We start from the raw sequence: 20,197 nt of genomic DNA on the forward strand, positions 1-20,197 counted from the left end.
GAGCCAAGCGTCAGGCCTGCCGAAGGAACCGTCCAGGGGATGGAGGGAGGAGGGCGTGGAGGGGCTGCTCCTCTCGCCGCCCCCCACCCATCGCCACTTCGCACGCAGAGCCGGGGCAGCCGGCCGGCCTGCGCGACCCCCGCCCGCCTCCCGGTCCGAATTTCCACGTCCTTCCTCCTTCGCTCCTCTCTCTTTGGTCCCTGGCCCCGGCGAGAACGCGCCCTGCTGCAGAGCGGCGACTCGCAGGTTGGAGTTTGCCCTCGTGTGCGCCGCGTCACAGGCGGGGAGGAGAAGGGAGGGGGGGCGGCGGGGGCTGGGTGGGAGCTGGAGCCGGGCGGTCCTGGGCGCCCCGAGACGCCGCGGGGAGAGGCCACCCCCGGAGCCGCCGACACGGCCGCAGGCAGGGCCGCCTCCCCCTCCCTCCTTTCCTCCTCTGCTCGGGCTGCGCGCCCGCCCTCGGCCTCCCCGCCCTTACTCCACCCCCTTCTCCGGGCCGACCCCCATCCTCTCCTTCTGTGTGTGCGCTTTAAATAATTTCATCCTTTTTGGCAAGGGAAATAATGCACCTGACTTTACCAGGGGGAAACAACAAGCCAAGCAGAACAAGGAACAGATGTAAAAGGAATAAAAGGAGAGAGAAAAAGAGATGAGACTCATTGAAAGCAATCCAGGGGCTGAGGAGGTGGCTGCAGCGGCAGAGGCAGCTAGCGCTTCCCTGTCTGCGTGAGCGGCAGGCGGAGGACGTTTTCACCAGTTGCAGCCTGAACCTCGGGAACTCCTGGGTCTGTTGGTTTGCCAAACAAAGTCTTTTTTTTTTTTTTTTCTTTCGCCCAGACACTGAAGAGGCTCCTGGATTTTTCTGCCAGCCCTCCACAAGCTGGCAGTTACCCGGGAGCCTTCCCCAGGAGCTGGCGGAGAAATGAGCCCTTCTGGGAGGAGGATGGGCAAAGGGCACCGGCAGCGGGGGGCTCCGGCCACGAGGCGCCTTCTGATGCCAGGGAGGAGAGGGTCGCCCCGCGGGCTGCCGGGCGGCGGCGGCGGCGCCACGGGGGCTCAGCGCTTCCTGCTCGGGCTCTTCTTGCACGCGTGGCTCTGGGCGGCTTCGGGCTCATCTGCCCAGGTGTTCAACCTCAGCCTTTCTGTGGACGAAGGACTTCCTCCGGACACTCTAGTAGGAGACATCCGCGCCGGGCTGCCCGCTGCACAGCAGCAGGAGGCGGGCGGCTTCTTTCTATCCGAGGATTCCGATGACTCACCACTGTTGGACGACTTCCACGTGCATCCGGACACCGGCATCATCCGCACGGCGCGGTGCCTGGACCGCGAGCAGCGGGACCACTACAGCTTTGTGGCCGCCACGCTGCTGGGAGCCGTGGTGCAGGTGGAGATCCTGGTCAACGACGTGAACGATCACTCCCCCAGCTTTCCCCGCGACTCCCTGCAACTCGACGTTTCCGAGCTCAGCCCTCCAGGTACCGCCTTCCGCCTGCCAGGTGCCCACGACCCGGACGCCGGCCTGTTCAGCACTCAGGGCTACACCTTGGTGCAACCGTCCGCCCTTCCCGAGGACCCCGCGGGACCGTTCTTCCAGTTGCGCTACGGAACTCCCGGGTCATCGCCGTCGCCACCGTCGTCGTCGCCCCTGGAGCCCCTGGACCTGGTGCTGCTGCGGCGTTTGGACCGGGAGGCGGTGGCTGCGCACGAGTTGCAGATCGAGGCATGGGACGGCGGCCGCCCGCGGCGCACCGGCCACCTGCGTGTGGAGCTGCGCGTGCTGGATGAGAACGACAACCCCCCGGTCTTCGAGCAGAGCGAGTACCGCGCCGCCGTGCGGGAGGACGCTCGGCCGGGAGCCGAGGTCTGTCGCGTTCGCGCCACCGACCGTGACCTGGGGCCCAATGGCCACGTGTACTACAGCATCCGCGCCCGGCAGGCGCTCGGGCCACTGGGCGATGCGGCCTACTTCGCCGTGGAGGAGCTGAGCGGCGTGGTGCGGGTGCAGAGGCCGCTGGACCGCGAGGCACAGGCCTGGCACCAGCTGGTGGTAGAGGCCCGCGACGGAGGGGCCGAGCCCGAGGTCGCCACTGTGCGCGTGTCCATCGCGGTGCTGGACGTGAATGACAACCCGCCCGCCATTCACCTGCTCTTCCTTACCGAGGGTGGGGAGGCGCGCGTTTCCGAGGGCGCGGCCCTCGGCGACTACGTGGCTCGAGTCTCCGTGTCCGACGCGGACGGGGATCCCGAGCAGGAAGAGGAGGCCATCGGGGAACCCGGCGTGGGCTTCGGAAGCGGAAGCATCTCGTTGTCCTTGGAGGGCGGAGATGGAGCCTTCGCGCTGCGCTCTGGTGGCTCCCCGGGGGTATTTTTCCTTTGCGTCGAGGGGCCCCTGGACCGTGAGAGCCGCGACCTGTATGATTTGCGACTGGTGGCCACGGATGCGGGCTCCCCGCCGCTGAGCACCGAGGAAACGCTGCTGCTCCGGGTCGCCGACCTCAACGACCAGCCGCCTCTTTTCAGCCGGGAGCATTACCTGGCCTCGGTGTCAGAGGCCGCGGCCCCCGGCACGGCGGTGGTGTGGGTCAGCGCCTCCGATGCGGATGAGGCTGGCACCGACCACGCCCGGCTGCGCTACGCACTGGTCCACCTTCCCGTTCACTGCAACCCGGAAGGTGTGTGGCCTGCAGCGGAGTGCGGACCGTCCTTCACTATTGATCCCGAAAGCGGCGTGATCAGCACCATCCGGAGTCTGGACCGAGAGGTCCAGGAGGCAGTAGAGTTGAGAGTGGTAGCCCAGGACCTCGGAGAACCCCCACTCTCTGCCACCTGCCTGGTGAGCATCACCGTGGACGATGTGAATGACAACGAGCCCATCTTCAGGAGGCAGGTGTACAACGTCACCCTTGCGGAGCATGCCCCAGTTGGATACTGCTTTTTGCAGGTGAGTGCGTCATGCTTCTGGATTAACCTCTGGATTCCAGGAAGGCCTGGGAAGGGAGGTCAAGATTAAGTCTATCCAGGGAAGGAACATTGTGACGTAGGTGGTTGTATCCTGGCTCCAAAGCAAGGGGGCATGAACTCCAGTTCTTCCTCTACAGAGAGATGAATGGCACCTTCTGGGCACCTAACTTTGCTGTCAGGGGCTTGCACTGTATGATCTCTAAGGTCCTTTCTACTTCACATATTTGGATCCTGATTTTGCTTAAAGAATCCCAGTTTCCTTTGTGCAGGATATGTGCTCCCACATGGATTTGGGAGGAACCACTCACTCCCAAACAGTATGCAAATGGCAGTGTCTCATATTTTCGAGCATCACTGTGTGGCATCTTAGGGAAATAAAGGGTTCCTCAAAAAAATTTTTCTTTTCAAATACAGTGCCTACCTTTAGACATTGAAACTGATTGAGTAACCATTTCCAGAGTTTTCTTACACGTTTTCCTACCTTCGTTTAGAGGCTTACAAAGGCTAGTTGAGGATAGTAAGTCATTTTTTTTTAAAAAATCAGCTGTGAGTTGAGTTCCTTCAGAACTCTGAGAAGTAGTGGGGCACAGTTATAAAATAGGGGCTCTATACCTTGCTTTTTGGAGATTCTGATCTCTCCTTTACCTTCAGAATGTTGTGATTTGGCCCCTTCTAGCACCATCTTTATTGCTTCAAATTTCCTTTTCCCTTCTCTTCCCTTCCCTTCCCTTCCCTTCCCTTCCCTTCCCTTCCCTTCCCTTCCCTTCCCTCTTCACTTCTTTCTTATTGAAGTATAGTTGACACACGTTACACTAGTTTCAGGTGAACAACAAGTGATTTGACAAACTGTATACATTATGCTATGTTCACAAGTGTAGCCACCATCTGACGCTCTACAACACTATTACAAAACCATTGACGATATTCCCTATGTGGTACCTTTTGTCCCCAGGACGCCTACACTCCGTAGTTAGAAGCCTGTATTCCCATTCCCTTTCACCCATTTTGCCCATCTCCCCATCCACCTCCCCTCTGGGTGGGAATTTAAATAGGTGCACCCAATGTGAACACTGTATAGGGGTTCCTCAAAAAAGTAAAAATAGAATTAACATATGATCCAGTACCGGGTAAAGAAAATGAAAACCCTAAATAGAAAAGATGTATGTACCCCTATGTTTATTGCAGCATTATTTATAATAGCCAAGATATGGAAGCAACCTAAGTATCCATCAATAGATGAATGGATAAAGAGGATGTGTTACACACATGCACACACACACACGCACACACATACACAGTGGAATATTATTCAGCCATAAAAAGAATGAGATCTTGACCTTTGTGACTACATGGGAGAACCTAGAAGGTATTATGCTAAGTGAAATAAGTCAGACAGAGCAAGATACCATATGATTTCATTTATATGTGGAATCTCAAAAAACAAAACAAAGAAAGCAGAAACAGACCAATTTCCAATTTCTTATCTGATGTGAGATAAACCAGATTTCTAAGATTGATTTATTTACTCCAAGATAACTTGAATAAATACATACAGCCTAGAAGGCTGACTGGTGAGTGAACCTCTAAAGCTTTATTTAGTTCTCAGGCTGGGTTATTTTAAGATCTCTATTGTTTATTTCCTGGTTCTCAGGGGAGTAGGGCCTTAACTTTTGTAGGTTGTGTCTCAAATAATAACTTTTAGATAACCAGGATGCTACTATATTATAAAAATGAATTTCATGACTGCTTCTATTTTTTTAATCCTTTGGATCTGTGGGCGATAATAATCTCCATTTCTTTCCCTAGCATGATTGGCAGTTCTCTGAGTTGCTAGGTTATTCAAAGAAGGCTTGAGAATCAATTAATGCTTGCTGTTGAAACAGACAAATCCACAAATGTCAGTGAGGACCACAGTGAAAGTTTATCTACTTGTCAAGCAAATTTTGATACAATGCAAGTTGGCTGGCCTTCCTCCATCCAAGGTAGGGCCGGGCCTGGGAGTGAGTGACTTAGATCCCGTCCACCAGTGTTCCATTGGCCAGAACTCAGCTATGTGGCCTCAGGTGTACCCCAAAGGAGGCTGACGAATGTAAAGGAGTACATGGATGCCAGCGTGCACTGATCCTTTCTGCCATGGATTTCTAAAAATGAAGTCATAATAAGTGAGAGGTTGGACTTGATGATTTCTAAGATTTCTTCCATCTGGAAGACCTTGAGGATCTTGGTATGAAACAGTACAACTTGGCTGCATTTGAAGGAAAATAAGCAGGGTGGATTAATTGCGATTCCTTTGATTAAAACCTGTCTTTTCTAAAATTGTGAGATGATTCTGCCGTGAGGTGTGTTTATCCCATTATTATGATTCAGATCTATTAGGTGAGCTGAACTTGGCTCAAGCGTAGGACTGCATCTCTAATTGCAAAAAAAAAAAAAACCTTTCCTGTTTGCCCAATATTGCTGTAAATAGCATTAAATCGTGCTAATTAGAATTTCTGGAAATTCCAGTGATGTAGCCCCTCAACATTGCAGAAACCGTCTTACTCCCTGGGTTCTCTGGTGGCCTTTCTCCAGCAGCTGTGAGAGCGTCCTGTGTTCTGGAAGCCCCTGCTGTCTCTGTCCCCTGCCTTCGAGGTGGGCCCCCCAAGGTGTCTTCCATCTGTTTTATATCTTTACTCTAGATCTTTTGTTGTTTTTTAAGTTTATTTGTTTATTTTGAGAGTGAGAGAGAGGGAGCACGCATGTGAGTTGTATGCAAGCGGGGAGAGGGCAGAGAGAGAGGGAGAGAGAGAATCCAGACACATTGGCAGCATGGAGCCTGATGCTGGGTTGGAACTCACGAACCATGAAATCATGACCTGAGCTGAAACCAAGAGTTGGACACTTAACCAGCTGAGCCCCCCCGTGCCCTTCAATCTTTCTGTATATCACTTTATAAAAAGGAACCTTCCCAGCCACACTTTGGGTCTCATGGCCTCTTTCCCACAGGGCTTTAATTCCATTATACCAGTTCTTACAACCCTGCCTTCTTTCTGTTGCTCTCCATCAGTTTTCTCCCTTTAGACTGAATAGCTGCTCAATTCTCCTTTGTCAGAATCAAGCAAAAACAAAATGGAAGCAACAGGAAAAAAAAAAAGTTCTTTCCTATATTCCCTTACAGGGAATAATACCGTGTCATCTAATGAAACAAATCCTTGAACCTTCAGGGTGTCTTTGGAGGTCACCCCATATCACGGATCCTTGCGGTTCTTCCACTCTTATTACTGCTCCTGCTGCGACCACAGCACTGACCATCCTCCTGTCCCCCATGTAGCCTGAATCCTTTTATAGTCTCATACCCAGATCGGAACTTTACAAAGACTTTAAGCGTGGACATGACAAAGGGATTTAACACAGAGTACAAGAACCTGTAGCAGCCTGAGATAGGTGACCTCTGTTCCCAAAGGGTTTTCACAACCTCGCAGGCACTTGCCTGGATTCCTCATTCCTTACTCTCCACTGTCCTCTACGTGTCCTTCTTAACAACCCGCCTCTCAAGAGCTCCTTTCAGTATCTCTTTATGGTTAAGGCAGAGAGAGATTTCTACTCTGCAGACACTCAAGGGTTTCCTCCCCAGACTCAGTGTCTGGCCCAAAAGATTCTCTTTTCCCTCAGATTACCGTCAAAAAGACTAACTGCAAACGCCAGGCAAGACCCCCCACTTTCCACTCCATGCCAAGCACAGTGAGGTGAGCTGTGCTCCCAGCCTTTATGTCCGGCATTTATACCTGACTCACAGAAGTGAAGACTGTTGTCTCAGGCTTCCTCAAATATCATTACTGTGTTCATTCACTAATTCATTTGTTTAATCAAACAGCAGCATTCATTGAATAAGCACAGCATTCCACAAACAAATATTTATTGAGTACCTCTTACATGCCAGGAACTGGTCTTAGTGCTGAGGATGTACCAGTGACCCAACCGGGCAGGGTCCCTGTGCTAACGGAGCGCCCAGTGGGGTGCTGTCTCCTTCCCTTCACTGCCAGTCCTCTGGAAGGAAGGACGGATGCCCCTTCCTCATGCTGAGCATTCCGTAGCCCCCTGTTCTGACTTGCCCTCATCATTGTACTAAATCCTGTCTCTCAAAAGGCAGCTGTGTTTTTTTTTAATTTATTTTTATTTTATTTTTTATTTTTTAAAATTTACATCCAAATTAGTTAGCATAGAGTGCAACAATGATTTCAGGAGTGGATTCCTTAGTGCCCCTTACCCATTTAGCCCATCCCCCCTCCCACAACCCCTCCAGCAACTCTCAGTTGTTCTTCATATTTATGAGTCTCTTCTGTTTTGTCCCCCTCCTTGTTTTTATATTATTTTTGTTTCTCTTCCCTTATGTTCATCTGTTTTGTCTCTTACAGTCCTCATATGAGTGAAGTCGTATGATTTTTGTCTTTCTCTGACTAATTTCACTTAGCATAATACCTTCCAGTTCCATCCACGTAGTTGCAAATGGCAAGATTTCATTCTTTTGGATTGCCGAGTAATACTCCATTGTATATATGTACCACATCTTCTTTATCCATTCGTCCATCGATGGACATTTGGGCTCTTTCCAAACTTTGGCTATTGTTGATAGAGCTGCTATAAACATGGGGGTGCATGTGTCCCTTCGAAACAGCACACCTGTATCCCGTGGATAAACGAAAGGCGGCTGTGTTTTTAAATTTAAATCCAGTCAGCTTTTCTTAATCATAAAGCATTTCTGACTGTGGCCCGCTTCCTCTTTCATGAACGCCGCCTCTTCTTTCATCTTACTACCTTCTTTTTGTGTCTCCCTCTTGCCAGTTCCTCCTTTTTCCTCTTGTGACACCCGACTCTGTGATGGAGGCACTTCCGGGGGTCTGACTTCCTCTCACATCTACCCGCTTCCTACACTTTCTTCTATATATTCCCAGATCTTCTTCTTTTTTTTTTTTTTTTTCTCTGTCTATAGGATGGAAACTTCTCGTATAAACTCACATTTAACATTTTCCTACCTTGTATACATCTCCACCTGGATATATAGTTTTGGCACCTCAGATCTAACATTTCCCAGATCAAAGTCATTTGTCTTCCAGTACTAGCTTCTTCCTTTCTTCCTTCCTTTCCTTCTTTCTTTTTTTCTTTCTTTCTTTTAGTTTTTAAAAAAATATTTATTTTCTTTCTTTCTTTCTTTCTTTCTTTCTTTTAGTTTTTTAAAAAAATATTTATTTTCTTTCTTTCTTTTAGTTTTTTAAAAAATATTTATTTTCTTTCTTTCTTTCTTTCTTTCTTTTAGTTTTTTTAAAAAAATATTTATTTTCTTTCTTTCTTTCTTTCTTTCTTTCTTTTAGTTTTTAAAAAAATATTTATTTTCTTTCTTTTAATTTTTTGGAAAATGTTTATTTATTTTTGAGAGAGAGAGACAGAACGCAGGCAGGGGAGGAGCAGAGAGAGGGGGCGCAGAATCCGAAGCAGGCTTCAGGCTCTGAGCCTTCAGCACAGAGCCCAACGCGGGGGCTTGAACCCACAGACCTCGAGAGCATGACCTGAAGTCGGATGCTTAACCGGCCGAGCCACCCGGGTGCCTCTAGCTTCTTTCTTTCTTTCTTAACTTGTGTTCATTAGCTCCTTTTTGAAACTGTCCCGTTTTTGTTAGCGTGTCCTTTCCACAGACGTGTTTGTGTGTCCATGTGTGTGGATTTGCTGTTTGTTGGAGTGGTTGTGTCTTGTATTGTGGAAAAGTAAAGCACCAGGGTAAAAAGCAAGATCACATCTCAAACCCATCAGTTGGGTAAAAAGCAAGGCTTGAGATCCCAGCCTGGGGCCGTGGGAGGGGGAGCATCTGGTGTGCTTGTTTGCTTGAACTCGGGGTCTGACTTTCAGGATCCTGTCTAGGAGGGTGCCCGGGCAGTGGACATTAAAGATGGTGTCTGCCTCTGGGAAGACACTGAAGGATGGGAGGGCATGCTTCCTACAAAGCTCCATGAACCGGAAAGGGCTAAACTGTATCTTGTTTTGGATTCATTATATCTTTTACGGTTATTTCCTTTAAAAAACTTTTTTTTATAATGTTTTATTTATTATTTAATTTTGAGAGAGAGAGAGACAGAGACAGAGACAGAGAGACAGAGCACAAGTGGGGCTCCAGGCTCTGAGCTGTCAGCATAGAACCTAACGTGGGGCTCGAGCCCACGAACCTGAACAGGGGGGGATCATGACCTGAGCCAAAGTCTGAAGCTCAACCAACTGAGCCACTCAGGCACCCCTCTAGGCATATCTTAAATGCCACTTTCTCCCACTAAATGTTATCTGGTATGTCCCACTCTTTTCTTAATGTTCTTTGTAGTGCTACGGTTGTTTACTTGTATTAGTAAAACAGTATAAGTACCTTGTGGGGCTGCAGTTCAATGGTATTTGAATCCCCTGTAATACTCGGTGTCCTCTATCTAATGTATTAGGAGATCAGTAACTTTTTTGAATTGTATTGAAGAGCTACATCGTGAAAACAAAAGCTAAGTAAGAGTTACTACTGGTTAGAGCTTTTACTTTTTAATCGTTCACATTTTATCTGAGTGTGTATTATTTGTATTTTAAAGTTTATTTCCTCTGTGAAGTTTATCGTTGGTCCTCTGGAATTTTGTGGCCTGCATTACGTTGCTTATCCCTCACTTTACTACTACTATACCCTTATTGTTGACCTTGCATGCGTGCTTACATACTTACATAGTGTAGACAAGCTTTGATGGTCATATAATTGTATCACCCATATATGATTGTCCTCTTCTGGCTCTTTTCTTTGTTTCATTTATTTATTTTGCATTTTTTCTCTTCTTGCTCTCAAAAATGGACCTATTCTGTCTGCACACATGCATTGAAAGCATGTGAGATTTCCCACAGCAATCTCAGTTGTCTCTAGGACGTGTCTAGATCACCTGCCAACTGTCATCTTCCCTGATTATCTGACTCCTGCTGGCCTTGTACCTTAGTTCCCAGCATGTGCTGTATATGCCTCTGGCTTTGCTCTGATGACCTGTTTTAAGCACTTGAGATCAACTGTAAAATTCTCTTCTGGGCTTCATTTTCATTCCTCTCCTCTTCTTTCCCCACACAAGTGCTACCCAAGACCCATCAGCTGGCTTTACTTCCTTTCCCTTTTTCTTGCTTGGAAAAGGTGATCAGATAACATGTTTGGATATGTTATAGGAATGGTATTGCCTAGAATCTGTGGATGTATCTCGAGTTAAAGTTAATGTATAACTTGCCAGTAATTTGTGTAGTTTTTGGTTGTATAACTAAAATAATGACGTGGTAGAGAGTTCATAGCTTTGAAGATTAAAATTAGGTTGCATGCAGTGATGAAAAACAGACAGACTATGGGGCCAGAGTCCCTGGATTTGAATCTCAGTTCCACTACTTACTAGCAGTGTGATCTTGGGCACTGTGCCTCAGTTTCCTCCTCTGGAAAATATGAATAACAGCATCAGTGTCAACTTGGAAGAGTTATTGTGTGAATAATGAATTAATACATGTTTGCTTAGAACAATGCTTGATTCATAGTAAGTACTCAATACATATTATATATTATTATATGTTAGTAAGACTTCTAGAGATGGTGAGGAAAACTGTTTTGCCTGATATAGCAATCAGTAATTAAAAATGATATTTCAGAGGTGGGTGCCTGGGTGGCTGAGTCAGTTAAGCATCTGACTCTTGATCTTGGCTCAGGTCATGATCTCATGGTTCGTGAGTTCGAGCCCCTTGTCGGTCTCTGCACTGGGAGTGTGAGGAGACTGCTTGGGATTCTCTTTCTCCCTCTCTCTCTCTGCCCACCCCTTCCCCACTCACGCACACTTTCTCTCTCAAAATAAATAAATAAACTTTAAAAATTGACATTTCAAATAAAGATTCTCTTGCACTAAAGATGGAAGAAGGAGCAGAAATAGATTTAAATTGTGTATCGGATTTTAGCTAGATGTGTATGTTTCTAGCAATGAAAGCAGGAATCTGTTTTACTTAATTTGGATGCTTGTAACATCTCCTTATGGGTCTATAGATTCCTACTTGTCTTTAGGAAGGTTCAGATGACCTGTCAATAATAGTCCTTCCAACCCACACCCCCAGAAAGCACTGTGAAGGTCTTAGAGAGACTAGGCAATGGGATAGAAGTCTGGTGGTGAAGCCCTCAGCACAGTGGATCATGATTCCTCATGGGTTCACCTCAGGGGTGCTAACCCCACACTGAGACTCCATGAGACTCCATGACCCCTCTCAGGTGTGCAGGGAATGATTCTTGTCTATGGAGTGTCTTTTGTTCTGTTTATCAGTTATTACTCTTTGGAGCCGTTTATTGGGAAAGCATGGAGCAAGATAGCACTGGACTTAGAATACCTTGGTTCCGACTTTGACTACACCACTATCTCTACTGACTTCTCTGGCCAGTTCCTCATCCATGAAATGTGCGTTAGTCATATATAAATGTGCTTATATACATTATGAGAAATAGACTCACACAATTATAGAGACAGAGATTTCCCACAATTCCATAATCTGCTGTCTGCAAACTGAGGACACAGGGAAACCTGTGGTGTAATTGAATCCAGGTCTGAAGGCCTGTGAACCAGGAGAACTGATGGTGTGAGTGCCAGTCAGAGGGCAGAAGAAGACTGGTGTCCCAGCTAAGACAGTCAGGCTCATCCTTTCTCTTCCTTTTTGTTCTTTTCAGGCCTTCAGTGGATTGGATGATATTCACTTGCTTTGGGGACAGCATTCGGCTTTATATGTACTATGATAATATATACTATGTGGTCAAAAGTGGTTGGTGCAGGAAGAGTTAAGGGCCTTTGCAGGTGAAAGGTTCTTTGTGCAGTGGATCAGGATGGAGGTTTCACTAGATGTGGACCTTCTAGGGAGTCCAATGCCTTCTTTTGTGATGTTTTTATTTACAGACTTGTCATGGATGCATTCTATTATAACTATGCATTTTTGTTTTGCATAAAAAAGTGTAATGCATTCCTAGGCATGATCACTTCGAAAAGAGAATCATTCAGGATGGATTTCTTTTTAGTTTTTTTAATATTTATTTATTTATTATTATTATTTTAATTTTTTTTAACGTTTATTTATTTTTGAGACAGAGAGAGACAGAGCATGAATGGGGGAGGGGCAGAGAGAGAGGGAGACAGAATCAGAAGCAGGCTCCAGGCTCTGAGCCATCAGCCCAGAGCCCGACGCGGGGCTCGAACTCACGGACCGCGAGATTGTGACCCGGGCTGAAGTCGGACGCTTAACTGACTGAGCCACCCAGGCGTCCCTATTTATTATTTTTGAAAGAGAGAGAGACAGAGTACGAGTGGGGGAAGGGCAGAGAGAGAGAGGGAGACACAGAATCCGAAGCAGGCTCCAGCCTCTGAGCTGGGAGCACAGAGCCTGACGTGGGGCTCGAACTCATGAACGGTGAGATCATGACCTGAGGTGAAGTCGGACGCTCAACCGACTGAGCTACCCAGATGCCCCAGGATGGATTTCTTAAAGTTGTGATCAGTAAGATTTCCTTTCTCTGAGGATTGAAATCTGGCAACAAATTAATTTTATTACCACCTCAACACCAGACATACTAATGAACCCCTTGCCTTCTAAATTATAAATTAAAAGTGAGCAACTATAGAAGTAATTTATATTTTCATAGCCCATTAGGGAAATTAAGCTAGATCATTTTCACAAATGCCAGGTTACTTCTTGAAATATGACTGAATTAAAATTTGCATTTAAAAGGATTTTGTGCTTTATGGCACAGGTAGATCAGGTGAACATCATAGCAGATATCAATTTTAATTAAAACTCTATTTAGGATTGCATAGTCCATGTGACGGTAGTATGAATTAGAATAACCATGGTGTGTGTGGTTTCTATAGTGAAGACATGAGAAGAGATAGTCCATAAAGGACTTACAGTGTTTGTCTAGAGTTTGGCCTTTGTTACGGAAGCAAACAAGAGAGATGGCAGGGTTTTGACGAGAGGTTGACATGTGTAAAGCAAGGTCTTAGGAATTAATAAGATTAATTCCAGATTAATAAGAAGCAAAGAGGAAGAAGGAAGCAGGAGACGAGGTAAGAGAGTCCCCAGACTCTTGTAATAATCCCTGTTCAGCCCTGAGGGCCTGAACCACGGGAGTGGAGGTATAATGGAAGGTATGGCCTTAAAGGAAGACTAGGTACCACTTGAATAAGAAGTGAAGGGAGAGGTGATGGAGGAAGTAAAAGCTGGTGCTGTATTTTCAGTCTGGTTAGTCAGAGGAATAGGAAAAGCTGGAGGTGAGAGTTTTGGGGGGAAGATGCTCACTCGGTCAGGTGTTTGGTAATTTGAGTACGGATTCATGGCGAGTAGTCCAGGAAAAGATGTCTCGATGGCTATTTAGCTATTCAGAACTAAGTGCAGAAGAGCCGCCAGAGGTTGGAGATAGAAACTTGGAAGTCATTTATGTAGAGGTGATAACCAAAGCTGTGGAAATAGAAGCGAGGATACTGAGAGAAGAGTCCATGGCTGAAGATGCTGGCTGGGACAAGGGTCTTGCCATTCATATGTGGTGGGAGGGCAGGTCTCTGTGAGGCTGTTTTGTTTTCTTGATCTCCTCAGCCCAGTGGACCAGAGCCCAGAGAGACGGATGGCAGCTTACCCTGTTCTCTGAGCTCCTCCGCAATGCCTTGAATTACTCAGCATCCCTCTCCATGCTCCCAGGCATTAAGTAAGGCACATGTTACCTGGCTCTGCTATTCTCTTCTCCCTTGTTCTTCTTTCTTACAGACCTCCTCGTCAGTCCTCCATATGCATTTTAACCATTTTTGTCTCTATTATAGCTTTCGCCATTCTGCCAAACCGGTCTTCCATTTTCCCATTTCGCCCAGTATTGATATCTTTTGTTGTTACTTCTACTCCAGGAACCCTATCCTGCAGTCATACTCTGTTAACCTAGAATCATCTAGAACTGCTCCACCTTTGAAATCTCAGCTGTGTATCCCGGTCTCTGATCAGAACCTCCTAGCACGTCCACTCTCTGTCTTTGATTTAATTTACTTTTTGAACCTATATATTTTTTTCTAGGCCCCTTCTCTTCCATTTCTTTCTTTAGATATCAGCCCCCTCCTTGCTTTAGTTCCTCCATCCAGCCAGGATTCCTGAGTGCACCCTACTAACCCTTGCTCTTCTAGACCTGCGCACGTAATCCTGATGGTGGATCAGTCTAGCTGTATGCTCCCCCACCTCATATTTGCACCATGGAGCACTGCTGGAGTAATTCTGAGTGATGGTCAGTTCCGTTGTAAGTGGGTGCAGTCAGCTGGGCCCTCAGTACTGCTGGGCAATCTTTTCTTCGCCTGGCATCTCCCCCACAACTTCACTCTCTTTCAGGGTCACATCTTGCTCCTTTTCTCTTCACAGGTAATCATGCCTTCTACTCCGTAGAATCCAGAAGGTGAAAACTCACTTGTGTTTTGCCTCCCGCTATCAGACTTTCTTGTCTCTGTGCCATCCAGTCCCCAAGGACTAGGGGTTCTCCAGCGGCCAAATCAAGTCCAACCACGGCTTCTCCACATTTCGCTTCTCCATCTTATTATTTTTTTTTTAATTTTTTTTCCAACATTTATTTATTTTTGGGACAGAGAGAGACAGAGCATGAACGGGGGAGGGGCAGAGAGAGAGGGAGACACAGAATCGGAAACAGGCTCCAGGCTCTGAGCCATCAGCCCAGAGCCTGATGCGGGGCTCGAACTCACGGACTGCGAGATCGTGACCTGGCTGAAGTCGGACGCTTAACCGACTGCGCCACCCAGGCGCCCCTTATTATTTTTTTTAAATGTTATTTATTTTTGAGAGAGAGAGAGAGAGAGAGAGAGAGAGAGAGAGAGAATGATCAGGGGAGGGGCAGAGAGAGAAGGAGACACAGAATCCAAAGCAGGTTCCAGGTTCTGAGCTGTCAGCACAGAGCCCAATGCGGGAGTTGAACCCACGAACGGTGAGATCATGACCTGAGCTGAAGTCAGATGCTTAACCGACTGAGCCACCCAGGTGCCCCTCACCTCTTCCATCTTTTCTAACATGGCTTGTCATTGGTACCCTTTCTCCTCTATCTTTTACCCCTGCCTCTCTATTCTTTGCATCTCTTTAACATAGATGGTGCCTCTCCTATTGTTTGCAGTGTTTACAAACCAAATCTATGGGCATCTTGCTCCTGTTTGCTCAACTTCCTTCCTCAGTACCCTGTAATAATGGTGTCTGGGACCTGTTGGCCCATGTCTTTTTGGACCTGGCCATATGTTAAGAGCCCTTTCCCACTTGAAGAAAGATTCTGGAAATTTCTACTACTGTCTTGTTTAGAGTCCGGTATCCCTTGATGATAGATTCAGTACCTGTAGAGCTAAAGTGGTCTTTTTCAGCATCGACTAGTGTGATGAAGTTGTGAAGAAAATGTAGTTGCTAGAGTGTAAGAAATGACAGGTAAGATTTATTATTGCCTGTTTATGGAATATTATATCCTGTAGTTGATTGAAGCCATTAACCAGTATCTTTCATAGGAGAACAAAGGATTGAATCAGTTAAGAAAAGATACTCTATTGAACAAACAAAAATGCCTTAGTCTTGATTACTGTCTAAATAATCTCACTACTTTTACCTTTTCACTCCATGGATTTTGGGCGTACTAACCGTGCTCTGTGTATGCTGTAGGACATTGTGTCTTTCCTTCTCAACAATTCTGTTTTAAATTTCCTTTTAAAAATTCCACAATATTAACCTCATTTCAAATTTTGCCATTTTCCCCGTAAAAATGCAGAGCCTTAGATTGCCCACCGAGGAAGTATGTGGAGCCCCTTTAGCCCTCGTTATTTCCAGGAGTCCTTGAGTTGAAGAGAGGAAGAATGATCTCGTGGATAAAAGTAGGTCCTTCGGAGCCAGGCAGAACTAGGTTTAAATTTTAACTCTGTCCCTTAGTAGATTGACTTGGAGCAGGTTGCCAAGCCTTCGGAAGCCTAAGTTTTCTCATTCACTAAGGAGGAATGATAGGAGAGGATCTACCTAAAAAGCAGTTGTGGGGACTAAATGACGTGATGGATGTCCAGAGCATAGAGCAGCGCCTGGCATGTGGTAAATTCCCAGGGAAGTTTATTAGCGCAGCTTCATTTGTGTTTGATCAAACCGAGAAGGTAAGTGAGACTAGAAGAAACAAATATCAGCCTTTTGTTTTAAAAACGTCAGTGACTAGTCCTGTTAAATGACTAGCAATATGATCCTGAGCCTCAAATGACATTCTAGGAAAGTGCACCGACTCAACTATTATGTAGAGTTTCAGTCCCAAATTGAGTCAGGTTCTTACCACCGAGAACCACAGGAGCCGTTGGAGCGGTGAGGAGACCTTGACCTTCTTGGTTTAAAGTAAAGAGTAGCCTGAGTAGCCTGTTCCTGACACTCTTCCATGGTTCACCTCTGCTCGTACTTGCCAGTCTCATGGCCTTGACTCTGGCCACTTCTCTGGCTTTCCAAGGTCAAGCGCATACTTTAAGAAAAAGGCACCACCAGGTTTTATTTTGCTGCCCCTGTCTCCTGAGATGTAAGCTGTCCGAGTGAAGGAGAGAAGTGTTGACTTCCTGGGATATGGCTGACTTTTGTCTCCATTTTCCAATTGATTGTCCTAGGAACTTCTCCTTCTTATTCAGGAGCAGAAGTAGGGCAAAGGGAAGAAGGGGATGCTTTGTGTTTTCTTTCAATTACAGTAACAAGGAACACCATCATTTGTAGTACCCTTTAATAAAAGTTTAGTGATACACACTACTTGAAGAGTTGACTGAGAGTACAATATGGTCACTGAGTGGTGATTTTGAGTTATTTTATTTCTTGTAGGAAATTTACTAACAGAAAAAAAAAAGACATCAGTTAAAACTTATTTGGATACCTTCTTTGAGAAATCATTCCTTAAAAGTTCTTTTGCACATGAAAATAGGAGACTTATTGTTAAAATATTATTATAATTGGAATATTAATGTAAAACTTTTCAGTTGTATTTTAATGTGATATGTGCTTATTTGATATATTAAGATCAGGTAAATTATTTTTTATGCTTACTTTTAGAAATTGAAATTTATGTTTTCCATTTGAAATCATGGTAGTAATTTTTTTAATGTTTATTTATTTTGAGAGAGAGAGAGAGAGAGAGAGAGAGAGAGAGAGAGAGACTGAGCATGCACGCACATACGGGAGAGGGGCAGTGAGAAAAGGAGAGAGACAATCCCAAGCAGGCTCCATGCTGCCAGCACAAAGCCCAGTGGGAGGCCTGATCCCATGAACCTTGAGATCATGACCTGAGCTGAAATCAAGAGTTGGACACTTAACTGACTGAGCCACACAGGTGGCCCCATGGTAGTAATTTTTAATTGTTGCATTTTTTGATGGTATTATTGGCTTATTGGTTCATACTAAATCCTCAGACAAGAAAAGACCATCCACTTGATGCTTTTGAGAAATATATTATGGCAGAAAACAAGGAAGACTTGTAGCATAGCTTTGTGTTCACAAAGATGGCAAAGAGAAAAGAACGAAACAGAACTTGAGGCAATTTCTGATCACTTTGGTTGCTGACAGTTGATCCCAAAATTCTGTTCAAGAGATTGTTCTCTACCTTTAAAAGCTCTTTTGTTCCAATTATTCGGAGTGTTCTTTTGTTCTTCATTTAAATTAGCTGTGTAGAAATAGCCATTGTTATGGTTATATTTTCAAGAGATTAAATATTATTTCTAGCCTTACCATAAATGGACTTCAACACTATTTGATTTTTAACAGTTGTCTAGTAAGAAACTTCCCGTGTTGTATACTCTGCTTGATGTCTGCATTTGGAAACACAGAGGAGATTATTGTTTACATAGAGATTGACTTGTCTTGTTCTTAAGAAAGTCTGTTATAAAAGAACCAAGTCACGAGGTGAAAAGCAATCTAAGCATATGCACTGTTTACTTTCCTTTGAAGTATAGATTGTTTTAAGTACTGAACTGTTAAAAAAATACAAAGGCTGTTCTGTTACATTACGCATAAACAAGAACACAATATTTCAGTGCTGGCAGATACTTTGTTTCCTGGACTCATCTTACAACAATTTTTAGATGATATTTTTCTTGTGTAGAATCTAATTGGCATGCTTAGGTCTATTCTGTTTTCATTGCCTCTATCAGCGACCACTGACTGAAGAGAGGTGACAGGAAGTGATATTTATAAGTTAATGTTTCACAGTGCTTTAGGTAATTTGCTCATTTGCATTAAAAATATAGATTCTATGTATATTACAGTGTACTCCTCATACCATAAGATGAATTTGATAGGTTTATCTTGAGTCTTTTTAAAATAATTTTTTAGTGTTTTTATGTAGTTTTGAAGGAGAGAGAGAGAAAGAGAGTGGCGGAGGAGCAGAGAGAGAGAGAGAGAGAGAGAGAGAGAATCCAAAGCAGGCTCCAGGCTCTAAGCTGTCAGCACAGAGCCTGACGCTGGGCTCGAACTCACGAACTGCGAGATCATGGCCTGAGCCGATGTCAGATGCTTAACCGGCTGAGCCACCCAGGCACCCCATCACTTTTTTTTAAGTATAAATTATCTTGAGTCTTGAATCTTAGTACATTTTAAAGGAAAGGCAGGTTTTTTTTTGGAACATGATAATATTCAGTTTTGCTGTATGCACAGAGGAGAACGATTATGCTCTTATCCAAATTCATAATATCTTAAGAATACTTTGCTATTATTTCTCTAAATACATTTTAACATGTGAAGTGCAATTATTACTTTCATCTGTAATTGGTGAAGATAACTGTTCTATTTTCTTAAAATGAAAAAATTAGGCTTATTCCATGTATAAAGATGAATCTTTCTAGAGGCTGCTTTTCCTCTATTAAAATTTCTTTTTCTGCCTCATTCTTTCTATTCTTTGTTCTTGAGACTCCAAATACATATATGTTAAACCTTTCGATCTGATGCCTTGAGGTACTCTTCATTTTCCTTTTCAATGCTTTTCCTTCTGTTCTCCAGATCAGATGGTTTCTGTGGCTTTATTTTCAAGTTCACTGTCTTCATATCCAATCTGTTGTTAAGCACATCCAACAATTATTTTTTTATTTTTTTTCAACGTTTATTTATTTTTGGGACAGAGATAGACAGAGCATGAACGGGGGAGGGGCAGAGAGAGAGAGGGAGACACAGAATCAGAAACAGGCTCCAGGCTCTGAGCCATCAGCACAGAGCCCGACGCGGGGCTCGAACTCACGGACCGCGAGATCGTGACCTGGCTGAAGTCGGACGCCCAACCGACTGCGCCACCCAGGCGCCCCAACAATTTTTTTATTTTAGATGTTGTTTTACTCATTTTTAGAATTTCCACTTTGGTCTATTTTATTGTTTCTGTTTCTTTGCTGATATTCACTATCTTTTCATTCATTACCAGAGTAATGAATAATCTTCCACTATAATAGCTGCCTTACAGCCATTGTCTGTGAGTTCCAACATCTGGATCATCCTGGGTTGGCTTTTTTTTTTCTTTTCTATTGGGAATAGAAAGTGATAAATAAATCACATTTTCCTAGTTATTCATATGCTAAATAATTTGGCATTATATTCTAGACATTGTGTATATTATTGTGGAGATTCTGGATTCTGTTATATTCTTCTGAATAGTATTGATATTTTTGTTTTAACAGGCAGTTAACTTGGTCAGACCAAAACTGCAAACTCCTGGTGCCAATACAAATCTCAGTTCAGTTCTATTTTTTCTCACCTGGGTTATTTACAATCTGCCCCACCCATATGTAGTGCAGGGTCAGTGAGAGATTTGGGCAGAGTTTATATACAGAATTTGGGGCTTGCCTAGAGAGCTTTCTCTTATCTGGGATTTTTCTTTACACTTTCTAATGGCTATGGTTGCCTGAGTTCTGAGTTAAGGTTCTTCAATTCAGAAAGAGTGTGTTTCTATTGGTGCACTAGTCACCCCGAATGATGCCTTGACTGATACCTGTCCTGAGGCAATAAGCTAAAATAATAGTAATAGTAATAATAATAATAATAATAATAAATTACACTTAAAAATGGGAAACATATTTTATGTCAGTCCAGTCTTCCAATTTTTTTGATCCCTTGTGAATATCTGACTACTTGTATTCAGTTCCTGGAATCTTCAGCTATTTTTTTCTATCTTATTTAGAGTTTCTGGTTGTTACATGCAAAA

General features: G+C 44.8%; 1 protein-coding gene across 1 annotated transcript in view; it reads left to right on the forward strand.

Moving 5' to 3' along the window:
- The first annotated feature begins 919 nt into the window (after window positions 1-919).
- DCHS2 (dachsous cadherin-related 2) overlaps window positions 920-20,197 on the forward strand; it is a 250,293-nt gene continuing 231,015 nt past the window's right edge. The window contains exon 1 of the mRNA XM_047857633.1: window positions 920-2,938. Within this exon, the coding sequence (XP_047713589.1) occupies window positions 920-2,938 (2,019 nt within the window). The remainder of the gene's footprint in view (window positions 2,939-20,197) is intronic.

This window comes from Prionailurus viverrinus, chromosome B1, assembly GCF_022837055.1.
Source record: "Prionailurus viverrinus isolate Anna chromosome B1, UM_Priviv_1.0, whole genome shotgun sequence".
Taxonomy (NCBI): Eukaryota; Metazoa; Chordata; class Mammalia; order Carnivora; family Felidae; genus Prionailurus; species Prionailurus viverrinus.